Source organism: Pelophylax lessonae, assembly GCF_965119305.1.
Source record: "Pelophylax lessonae genome assembly, chromosome: 1".
Taxonomy (NCBI): domain Eukaryota; kingdom Metazoa; phylum Chordata; class Amphibia; order Anura; family Ranidae; genus Pelophylax; species Pelophylax lessonae.
Genome location: NC_138768.1, coordinates 281,458,999 through 281,471,645, shown reverse-complemented (window position 1 = coordinate 281,471,645; position 12,647 = coordinate 281,458,999). Strand labels below are relative to the sequence as shown.

The following is a 12,647-nucleotide window of genomic DNA, read 5'->3' as shown; positions in this document are numbered from 1 at the left end:
ACCTCACCATCAGTTTTACACTAAGTTGGATTCCTTGCTATGTTTTGTGGGGAGAAGTTGAATAGCGTGGTAACGTTTGGAGATTTCATAGGAGGTTTACCGGTCCACTGGCACTTACTGATGTGGTGACTCAAGGCCCTGGCTGGGTATTAGCCAAGGGCGCAGAGGACTTATATGGTCATACCATCTGATAAGCAGGCATTCTGTTTGCGGTGAAGAATATTCACGTAGGTAGTGGATGAACACTGTTTCACTCATTTGTGCTAAAGATTGGAGTTTATATGGACTTCCGTTCCTCTATTCACTATTTTTCACTGGTGCGCGCATTAGCGCTCATGGACTTTTTATTTTTATTTTTATGTGTATGTCATGCACATTTTGCTCTCATTTAATATAACTACATTTTGTTTACAGGCACATTGGTGTTCATTTTGCATTTATTTAAATTGTTTATTTTAGGTCATTATTCATCATTTCTTTTACTTTTTAGTGCAACTTACCTTTTTGCATAATGTACAGTATCTCACAAAAGTGAGTACACCCCTCACATTTTTGTAAATATTTTATTATATCTTTTCATTTGACAACACTGAAGGAATGACACGTTGCTACAATATAAGTAGTGAGTGTACATATTGTATAACAGTGTAAATTTGCTGTCCCCTCAAAATAACTCAACACACAACCATTTATGTCTAAATCACTGGCAACAAAAGTGAGTACACTCTTAAGTGAACATGTCCAAAGTGGTGGGCCCAATTAGCCATTTTCCCATGTCATGTGACACATTAGTGTTACAAGGTCTCAGATGTGAATGGGGAGCAGGTGAGTTAAATTTGGTGTTATCGCTCTCACTCTCTCATACTGGTCACTGGAAGTTCAACATGGCACCTCATCGCAAAGAACTCTCTGATATGATGTAATAAAATATTTACAAAAATGTGAGGGGTGTACTCACTTTTGTGAGATACTGTATAAGCATATGCCAAAAACATATTTTTTTTGTTTTAGACAGAGTAGAGAAGGATTATATCTCCTGTGGAGTTTTTACTGCCATCTGGGATTTTCCTGTCCTGCTGACAGTGTTACCATACAGGAAGTGAGGGAAAGTCTCCAACAGGGACTCAGATAGAAAACAAAATGTAACAGGCATTCTATCCTTCCTCTACTAAGAAAAATTTTTTTTTTGTTGCTCCTGGAGAGTTCCAATCACTTCCTCTGTAGTACAGCATTGTCACAAGGACAGAAAGCGAGGGGAAATCTCTCTAAAGGTGCCCCAAATAGCAGTAAAAACCTTACAGGGGTTCTATCCTTGCCGCCCCAATCTATTCAAAGAAAAAACGTTCTGGCTTGACATATACTTTAAAGGACAGCTTTGGCTTAAAATAAGTCCTAGCCTATCATCCATAGCCTTCTAATCGTATCGACACCCCCGACCTCACCCCTTTCCCATCACACATACATATAAACCCTGCTACCCAGAGGCTAGCTGATGTATCCATGATAACCTCCCCTGGAGATGCAGAAATCTTCTCTAGTGCTACCTGTCCCTGCACAGTAACTCTCTAAAGACTTGTGGCATCTCTACCCTATGACTACAACCCTATTCATGTCCATTGGAGGTTACTGCAAAGGAAGCTCTGCAGAATATTATTGCACCAAAGGTATAAACAATGGAGGAGGCCACCACTGTCACAAAGAGGTAAGTAAGCACCTGGATGGTAGAAGTTCTAGCCCTTACTGGGATAGGAGGTTAAATAGGTTTTTTTTTTTTATATATAGGAAAAGAAAGTTGTCCCTTAAAGCGGTAGTAAAGGTATTAAAAAAAAAAAGTCCTGGTCCGCCTACAAGGTAATATATACATAGTATATATATACTGTATATATATATGTATACATGTATATAGCATATAGCATGTATACATAGCATACTTGCACATTCTGAAAGACTTACCTTGAAATGAAGTTCTCAGCGATGCTACAGGCCTTTCATCACATACTAGCACATTATGAAAGACCTACTTTGAAACAAAGCCTTCCAGCAGCACTACAGGGCTTCCATCACATACTAGCACATTATGAAAGATATACCATGAAACAAAGCCATTCAGCAGCGCTACAGGGCTTCCATCACATACTAGCACATTATGAAACACTTACACCTTGAAACAAAGCCTTCCAGCAGCACTACAGGGCTTCCATCACATACTAGCACATTATGAAAGATATACCATAAAACAAAGCCATTCAGCAGCGCTACAGGGCTTCCATCACATATTTGCACATTATGAAAGATATACCATGGAACAAAGCCTTCCAGCAGCACTACAGGGCTTCCATCACATACTAGCACATTATGAAAGATATACCATAAAACAAAGCCATTCAGCAGCGCTACAGGGCTTCCATCACATACTAGCACATTATGAAACACTTACACCTTGAAACAAAGCCTTCCAGCAGCACTACAGGGCTTCCATCACATATTAGCACATTATGAAAGATATACCATGAAACAAAGCCTTCCAGCAGCACTACAGGGCTTCCATCACATACTAGCACATTATGAAAGATATACCATAAAACAAAGCCATTCAGCAGCGCTACAGGGCTTCCATCACATACTAGCACATTATGAAACACTTACACCTTGAAACAAAGCCTTCCAGCAGCACTACAGGGCTTCCATCACATATTAGCACATTATGAAAGATATACCATGAAACAAAGCCTTCCAGCAGCACTACAGGGCTTCCATCACATATTAGCACATTATGAAAGATATACCATGAAACAAAGCCCTTCAGCGGCGCTACAGGGCTTCCATCTTTACCCGGTCTTCCTTCCAGTTTCACAGGCTTTGGCTGTTTGAATGGTAAACCCGATGACGTCACTCCAGCACTTGTGCACGGTAGTCACAGCCACGGCACAGAGCTCTGAAGAAATGGGATACTGCTCCTTCAGAGCACATGCGCCAGTGACATCACCAGCTGCCAAACAAGCAAATATCTCCTAAACTATGTACACTTGGGAAATATTACATTTACCTACAAGTACGCTTTATTATAAACTTACCTGTAGGTAACAATTTACAAAGTGGATTTTACTACCGCTTTAAGGCTGACCACCTATACTGTAGGTAGCAATATCTGACATCTGCCTATGGCTAAATTTGCCAGGAATGTGTATTTAAACATCTGCTTAAACAAGTCTTGATCTTAGTGCTCAATTGTTGATCAATTTTCTCAGGCAAAACTTGGATTATGCTCATCTCTGAAAAAAAGTGCATGTCTGTCCTAAGAAGGAAGACATTGAGCAGAAAACAGCAAGTCCTATTTGGTCAAGGGGTTAGGTGAAGTCTAAACCTCTCCTAAATCAAACCTCTGCATTATATATAAAATAGAAAAAAAAAAAAGTTTCACTATCTTTAAACATAATTCTATATGCCATCTCTTCACTGTGCAGGAATCACTGTGATTTTTTTTTTTTTTTTTTATAAAACTCTTGCCACCCTTCACAGGCTATTAGGGTGGCAACAATGCCTTTACATGCAATGTATGAATGTCAGGCTATGCATCCCCACAAACACAAGTACAAATCCTGAGCTTGAGCTGTTGCTGGATGTCAAAATCCCCTGCATCTTGCTGTGAAGGGTCACTACTAGCAGCCAGGGGAAGTATTCTTGTACTGTGCTCCTGCAAAGTGAATGACACTCAAGAGAACGATATTTTTAAAAAGATTAGGAAGTGTTTTTTTATATTGAAGATTTAGTAGTACATAGTAAGAAAAGCAAGAGCTCCACAGTGTAAATTCATTAACAATCATGTTGCCTGTCCATTGCCAATCACAGCGAACAATGCCCCATGACCCGCCAACACAAACATGATGACCTGTGCTTTTCAACCTGCTATGACTGTACTCTGGCTGCAAATGACAGCTACCTACCTGACAGGGATCTGTCTTTTTTTTTTAACAGAAAAGTTTATATTTATCTAAAAAAAAATAATAATAATAATAATAATAATAGAAAGAAAAAAAAATAAACCAGGTACAATACACCATAGGGTACAAAGGTCACATTTAGCATATTACAGTAATCTAAGGATAGGTCAGCAAAATTGCAGTGCACATTAAAGCTTTCAGGAAAAACAACTAAACCACTGACAAGTTTAGAGTGAGGCCTCTTTCACACAGAGCGGACCGTATTGCGATCCGCTCCGGCACTTTTTTTTTTTTTTTTTTACGGAAACGGATGACACTTGTGTCATCTGGTCCATATGTCCGCATATCATCCCATCTGTTTACAGATGATATACGGACATAATGTATGTCTATGGGATTGCAGATGTCAGCGGATGACACCGCTGACATCCAATTTAGCGTCCTTTCCATTTTTTAAACGGAAGAAAAATAGGGTTCTGTTCCGTTCCGTTCCAAAAAACGGAACAGAACTGAAAGGACGCAAATCAGATGTCAGCGGATGGTCATCCACTGACATCCGCAATCCCATTGACATGCATTATGTCCGTATATCACCCGCAAACGGATGGGGTGATATACGGACATACGGAACGCCCGTGTGAAAGAGGCCTTACACAATTAAACCCGAGGAAGTCAACTTGAGACCATGTTGTATCAGAAGAGGAAAGTGGTTGGGGGCTAGGCAGAGGGGAGAGAAAAAAAGAAGAAGACGGTGTCTGACAGGTAAAGGGGGGGGGGGTCCAAATGAGGAAGGGGAGAGAGGAGGAGGGGAGAGCAGGGGAGGAGAGGAGGGTGGGGGGGGGCAGGGGAAAAAGAAGGGAACCCAATACAGCTCTCCATCTGCCACTGAATAAGGGGAATTCCAAATCTGCAATCATCTGTCCTCCACCCAAGCGACCCATGTTTTAATAATTTTTTTCAGGCAGTTTCGGCTCATGAAGGTGAGTTTATATAAAAGTAAGACAGAGTCGATCATCGATATCCACTGTGAGGTCGTGGGAGGATCAGCCTGGCTCCATTTGGATAAAATGGCATTTCTAGCATAAAATCTCACATAGAAGACAAACAGCTGCTCAGGAGTAACTGTGTCACAAATTCCCAAAAGGAGAATCCTAGGATCTGCTTCCATAGACAGGTTTTCCACTGAATTTTTGTCAGCTACCACCTCTCTCCAGAATCCTTGAACTATAGGGCACGGCCACACTACGTGCATAAATATCCCAGTCTCAGTATGAATCTGTCATTTAGCGGCTATGTTTTTTTTTTTTTTTAACATCACTGAAGTATGTCCTATAGGTGCAGCACTTTACATGCTGACTTATGACATCTCAAAGAATGTTATTTATAGGAATTGTGTAATTTATTGCTGCCCTTTAAAGATGATTAAATCCTCATAAATCCCCACTAAATGGTATCGTTATTAAATTTGCTTGACCCCCATGGCAGCGCCATGCTCACCATGCCATTTTATAAATAAGAGCTTGCAAATAGCAATCCCTGAAAGCTCAAAGCCCTAAATGCCAGTGCTCTTGGTAGTGTTCAGACCTGTCCAACTAAAGCGTGCCATAGACTGTGACTGGCTGTCAACAGTAGGGGTGGATGCTGACCCTGTCCCTCCCAGGTGCACTTAAATTTTGACCCTGGATTGACCCTGGGTTGACCCTGGATGACCCTGTTTGCAAGGAGTTCTAGAGATACAGTATCTCACAAAAGTGAGTACACCCCTCACATTTTTGTAAATATTTTATCATATCTTTTCATGTGACAACACTGAAGAAATGACACTTTGCAACAATGTAAAGTAGGGAGTGTACAGCTTGTATAACAGTGTAAATTAGCTGCCCCCTCAAAATAACTCAGCACACAGCCATTAATGTCTAAACCACTGGCAACAAAAGAGAGTACACCCCTGAGTTATGTTAAAATGTCCAAATTGGGCCCAAAGTGTCAATATTTTGTGTGGCCACCATTATTTTCCAGCACTGCCCTAACCCTCTTGGGCATGGAGTTCACCAGAGCTTCACAGGTTGCCACTGAAGTCCTCTTCCATTCCTGCATGATGACATTATGGAGCTGGTGGATGTTAAGAGACCTTGAGCTCCTCCACCTTCCGTTTGAGGAAGTCCCACAGATGCTCAATAGGGTTTAGGTCTGGAGACATGCGTGGCCATTCCATCACCTTTACCCTCAGCTTCTTTAGCAAGGCAGCATAAATATTTGAAAATAGGTCGGTACATCGATCTTTTTTATACAGGTTAAGTAGGATAGGTAGGACGAGGGGAGAGGGAACAATTTAAAGAAAAATTATAGTAAGGCTCACACACAGGAGGCTGATGTAAATGTAGCTAAGTTCCTGAATAACACACCACTTCAATAAACAACATTGTATCTTTGTATGGTTATTTCTGTTTACACATTTGGCACTTCAACCTACAATTCGAGGCAAAGGCTACAATAGCTTTCTCCACATGTATTATTTCCCCTTAGAAGGCTCTTATTGGCATATTAAAGATTTTCTCTATTCCCCTTACAATAGCTTCATAGTCCCAGCCATGGCTCAATGAAAACTCATATATAGACCATAAATTACAGTCATACAAGTTCCAATTTGTACGTATGAAGACAGTCAGCACATCTGGAGCCCAGTCACACAGCACAGCTTTTTTTTCCACAGAAACATGTCACGTGCATGAGTTTTCAGAGCCTAATACAATATGCATGTCCCATGGGACTTTAAAGGCCATACTGTGTAAACCAAAATTATCAAGGTTAAGAAGTATGAAAATCTTTAGTTACAATATTTGTAAAAAGACATAAAATACATAAGGATTGGTGTACTAAACAACACAATATGTCCTAAAATACCCAGAAAGTCCATAATCGGGGAATGGTTATAGTGTTTCGATAGTGCTTGCCATGTCTGCACTGGTCTCCAAATCTGGACAACAAAGACAAATTCTACACGTATTAAGATTTTCTTTTTTCTTTTCTACAGGGGTACAAAAGATATGACATATATCACAAATTGTATATAGAAAATCAAATATCCCAAACCCAAAGAATTTTGAGATATTCTTTTTTCTCTTCTTCAGGGGTACAATGGGTGTGACATGCACCCAAATAAAATATCCCAGGTATGAGGATGGACATGCAAACACTGGGGCCACCAGAGTTTCAGCCTCAGGGATCTACAGATTCTTTCTTAGAAGGACTACATGTATCACATATATCTCCTCCAATGTGCTCATTATTCCAGAAAACCAGAACTTCAGAGAATTCTGGAGTCAGGAGCATGTTGGAGGAGATATATGTAATACAGCAAGAAAGAATCTGTAGATCCGTGAAGTTGCACCTCTGGTGGCCCCAGTGTTTGCATATCCACCTTAAGGTGGGTCCTGTTTTGGCTGGTGGTTGATAACAGGAGGAGAGGCATTCTCATACTCTGGAATGTTTTTATTTGGCAGATTTTCTTTTCTATATACAAATTGTGATATGTGTCATACCCTTTGCCCTTCTGAAGAAGAGAAAAAAAGAGTATCTCAAAACGTGTAAGGTTTGTCTAGGTTTGGAGACCAGTGCGGACATGCCAAGCACTATAGAAACCATTTCCAATTAGGGACTTTCTGAGTATTTTATGACATATTGTATTGTTTAGTACACCGGTTGTTATGTAATGTTATGTTTTTTTTAACAAATATTGCAAAAAAAGATTGATTTGTCATCATTGTCATCATGTTTTAACCTTGATGATTTTGGTTTACATATTATGTAAAGTCCCATGAGAAATGTGTGTTGTATTATGTATTTGATTATGGGTGTTGGCTGTTTTTAAAAAATCTAGCTTCCAACATGCTTTAAGCAAAAAAAAAGAGCTGCTCACCCAGGATATTCTTTTGGTTACTCTTTATTGGTTACATAGTATAAATACAAAATAGCATTTCTATATTGTATTTACTCTGCATGAATGCTAAGTAGCCAATAAAGAGTAACCAAAAGAGTATACAGGGTGGCCAACAATTTTGTTTGCTTTGGATTTATCACATGAAGAACAGGGCATCCTAGATTGTGAATCGGTCTTCAGCATGCATGCCTAATGTCCAGGGTTGAGCTAGGGTATGTTTTTCATTTTCTTTAATAAACACGTTTTGTTTGCTAGAGGTTTCAGAGCCTGTACAAGTGGTAGAATGACATGGCACTAGACATGAATGGCTTGGTGGAGCCAATCTAAGGCATTTGGCTAATACGTTTGCCATGTGGCACCACAGTCAAACAGGAGATACTGTGAATAACCGTTTTCTGCAATCTAGACAAGTTGTTAATTATAACACTACCTCTGATCACTTGTGCCCAGCAGGGAGAATTCCGTCACTATGGTCTCATAGTACTTGTCTCTTAATGAAGTCTCTGCCACTGACTATATTTACACCTTGCAGGGTTCTGAACCATAATGAGTTTGAATAAAAAGATATTCTTTTAACATTACCAAAGATTTATTGCCACACACTATAATTCATTATCAGCATCAGTATTCCCTCCAATAAGAATGTGAATGTGTTAAAACTTACATAGATAGAGTGGAGATGGAGTTTTAACACCTGGCTGGTTGTTATTGCTGACTATGCATGGGGAAATTCAACCTCTCGCTTCACCCTGTTTACCATTGTCACCAAGAGTGAAAGTGAACAAAAAAAAAACTAAATGATGTCACCAAAACAGAAATAGAGGGGAAATCTTCCAATGCAGACACCAGTTCTGGTGACAACCAGGCACTCCTTTACTTTGGAGGGATTCCCTCTCACTTCCTGTTGTGGCCAAGTCACAGGATGTGAAGGAAAATCTCCCCATTGGAACACAGATAGCAAAAAAATGACAAGGGTTGTAACCCTCCCTTACTCTATCCAAAATGAAAAAAGTTTTGCCTTTAGATCTACTTTAATTCCCTCTTTGGGTCCGTTATGAGAGATCCAGTAAGATTTGTCTGTCAGGCTTTGAGGTGGATCTGACCGGAAGCACAATCGAGGTGGTACTGTTTTAGAGAGCCGTACCGTTCGGTTCCATGCAGTGGAAAAGCGCCGCCGTACCGTACCGAACCGTTCCGACACCATACCATGCGGTACCAGCAGTGGAAAAGCACAAAAGCGAGCCGAACCGTTCGGTTCCATGCAGTGGAAAAGCGCAATAAGGTTCCTCCAGAGGTTTCTAGAGGTTCCTTGAGCAATGAGCAACTTCTGCCTCTCAGATAGGTTCCCACTGAGACCACTGAACTTTTTAGCTATTTGTAAGGGGATAATTCTTCCCAATGTCCACAAGCGTAAGGAGCATTCTTTCCACTGACCATCACATTATTGTATTGTGAGTTGTAGATCTATTAATTTTTAGAAAGAGTACCCTGAGACTAGAAAGTAACTTTGAAGGTTCCTTTGTGTTGAAAAGGTTAAGAAAGGCAGCCTTAGACAGATGTCACCAGAACAAGTGTTCCCATTGAAGGAGTTCCCTACTTTTCCTGTCCTAATGACAACTCAAAATTTTGGAATCCCCCTCACTTTCTGCCCTGGTGACAGTGATCACCAGGACAAATAAAGAGATTGAATCTCCTTAATGGGGACACAGAGCAAAAAAATGGCAGGGGATCTGGCATCCCACCACTCTATCCAAAACGAAAATAAAGCTTTGGATACACTTTGAAGCTGTATAATGTAGTTAAATTACTTTGAGCTGATTGGTAAATGTCGTTTTCTGGGTATGATTGCTCTGTTATTAAATAAAGCCATAATTGCCATCTCATCTTTATTAAGAGGAACCACATCATAGCACACAGCATACAAATAGAAACTGTGACATTGTTCTGTGCTCGCTCTGGTCTTGGGACGTTTCACAAGTTGCACACAATGAACCAATGAGTAGTCTGTTATGCAATCCTAAGAACCTCCTATTGGAAATGTACCAATCCTACATATTATTAGTCCCTCAGACCAACCACCAGTGGGGGTTCAGTGCCTTTAATACACGATAAGAGCGATTTTTAGCATGGAACAACAACAAAAAAAAAAAAAAGGAATATCTAGCACACTTGATTATTTTTCTAGATACAAAAGTTATAAAATATATATTTATTGACTTCAAAAAAGTGTTTTAAAATCAAAAACTCCTAAGTTCAGAAAGAAATGCCTTTTAAAAGTTGAGAAAACTGTTACTGACCCCTGGGAGGGGGAGGTGTAAGCTGGTATGTTCTCCTTTTGTTGTATGCAGAACTATACTTACAAAACTGCTACATTCCCATCCTAAAGTTGTTGGTGCACAAAACGCACTTGCAGTTAAATATTATGTATATAGATGAGGGATAATTAAAATCATGTGCAATAAGATATGTCTTTGCATCAAATCTATCTGCGAGTTCCCAAGCCAGCATCTTTTACTGACATGTTATGGGATTGATTTACTAAAGGCTAATCACTTTGCAAGAAAATTTTCCTTTAGCTTAATGGATGTGGTGAAAATTCACTTTGCAAAGAGTACCCAATCACATGCAAGGAAAATTCAAAAACAGTATTTTTGCTTGCAAATCATTAGATGATGGCCATCGGCAGAGCTTCACCTCGTTCACTCAACTAAAGAGAAAATCCACTGGTAAAATGAACAGCCATTAGTAAATCACCCACTGAATGTCCATTTTTCTTTGCGTAGGAGTGGCTTTCGATGTTTGGGATTTTAAATACATTTGTAGGACTGATGCAGGCACTATACATAGATGTGAACAAGGAAAATCCTGTCTATCCCTCTGCCTCTACAGTACTCAACAGTTCTGAACTTCACAAGTTCTTCAAACTTCCTAAGCAACTTTTCCATCCCTAGAATTATTTTTGTTTTGTTTTGTTTTGTAAATAAATATATATATATATATATATATATATATATATATATATATATAAATATACATTTTTCAGAGAGTTCTTTTATTCTTGTTTATTCTTGTTTATATTTATATATATATATTTGTTTTGTATATATTTTTGGCAAAAGAAAAAAAAAAAAAAATATATATATATATATATATATATATATATATATATAGTTGTTTATACATTTATTTGTGTCGTATATGTTTTTGGCAGTTTTTTTATAAAAAAAAATTGTATATATTTTTTGCCAATGTTGTATATATAAATATATATATATATATATATAAATAACAAAAATATATATATATTTTTTTTGCAGTGGGGGAAGGCTTTTTTAATATCTATTTTTGGGGGCCTTTTTAAATGTATCTATATATTTAAAAAAAAATATATATATATATATATTTTAAGGGGGGGGGGTATTTATTTATATTTTTGCCATTTTATTTATTTTATACATGTATTGTATACATATTTTGCCGAAGTTATTTTATATATGCATATATATATATATATATATATATATATATATATATATATTTTTTTTTTTTTTTTTTTTTTTGGTGGGGAAATTTTTTATATTTGTTTTTGGTATATATATATATATATATATATATAGATATACACACACACACACACACACATAAATATATATATATATATATATATATATATATATATATATATATATATATATATATATATATATATATATACCGTACATATCTTTTGCCAATGTTGTTTGTTGTTGTTTTGTATTGTATTGTATTTATGGTTTGTCAATGTTGTGATGTTTTCTCTATTTCTATATAGCTGTAGATTTTTTGTTTACTAACTTTAGCAAACCATCAGCATCCCCCTAGAAAAGTGAGAGTAAGAAGGGCATAGAGCAGAGAAGTGATGGTGTTGCCTGTGGTGACCAATCAGATTGGCAGCATTGGGATTGGGATAGAGGGCTGAGGCTGGTTGCTATGGACAACGCCTGCCCTTCCCCTTCTCCGGCCACCCCAGTGTCCTGTAGTCATTTCCCCCCTTCCCTCCATCCCCAGCAGACAGAAGTCTTACCCCGGAGACTTGCAGACATTCCTTCCTCTAGGACTCAGCTCCTGGCCCCTGGCACAGTCCACAAAGCACAGCATTGGCACCAGCAATACGACTAGGAGCCCCGTCCCCTGCAGTGAGGTCCATGCCCCGTGCCATCTTCCTTCCATCCCAGCAAACTTTCCAGGCGCTCTCCTCATCCCCATCCGACCCAGAGAAGCCGATTGCTCAATCCGCATCCCAGCCCCCCCTCGTCACACACAGCCCGCACCCCGGTGTCCAGGAGGAAAGTTTTACAGTAGTCCCCCCCCTCCCGGCATACATCCCGCCAGGAGGACTCCGGTGTCCCCTCCACTCTTCATCCGATGGACGGACTCTTCCCCGCCCCGGAATAACGGAAATGAAGCTGACTTTCCTCTCACTGCCAGGCAGCTTGAAATGATTTTTACAGCAGGAGTGGCAGAAGGAAATTCCAGATTTGCTACCCTGATCCTCTAGGAGGTGGGGCACCGTACACATGGCCCTCCCCACCTCAGCTCCGCTATAGATTGTCAGCCCACCTTCACCACACACACCAAGACACACATATTATACAACTGCAAAACTTTACACTGCATGGAAGCAAATCTACACCAGTGCAGCCATGTGAGGGTTAATATGCAACTGGAGGGGGACTCTGTTCCTCTTTTTACACTTTGGATAGAATGGAGAGGGATTAGAGCCCCTG

At 39.3% G+C, this 12,647-nt stretch overlaps 1 protein-coding gene across 1 annotated transcript in view; it reads right to left on the bottom strand.

Moving 5' to 3' along the window:
- Positions 1–12,284, bottom strand: part of SCARF2 (scavenger receptor class F member 2) — a 296,810-nt gene extending 284,526 nt beyond the window's left edge. The window contains exon 1 of the mRNA XM_082248278.1: positions 11,945–12,284. Coding sequence (XP_082104404.1) covers positions 11,945–12,159 — 215 coding nt within the window. The 5' untranslated portion in view covers positions 12,160–12,284. The remainder of the gene's footprint in view (positions 1–11,944) is intronic.
- Positions 12,285–12,647: the final 363 nt, after the last annotated feature.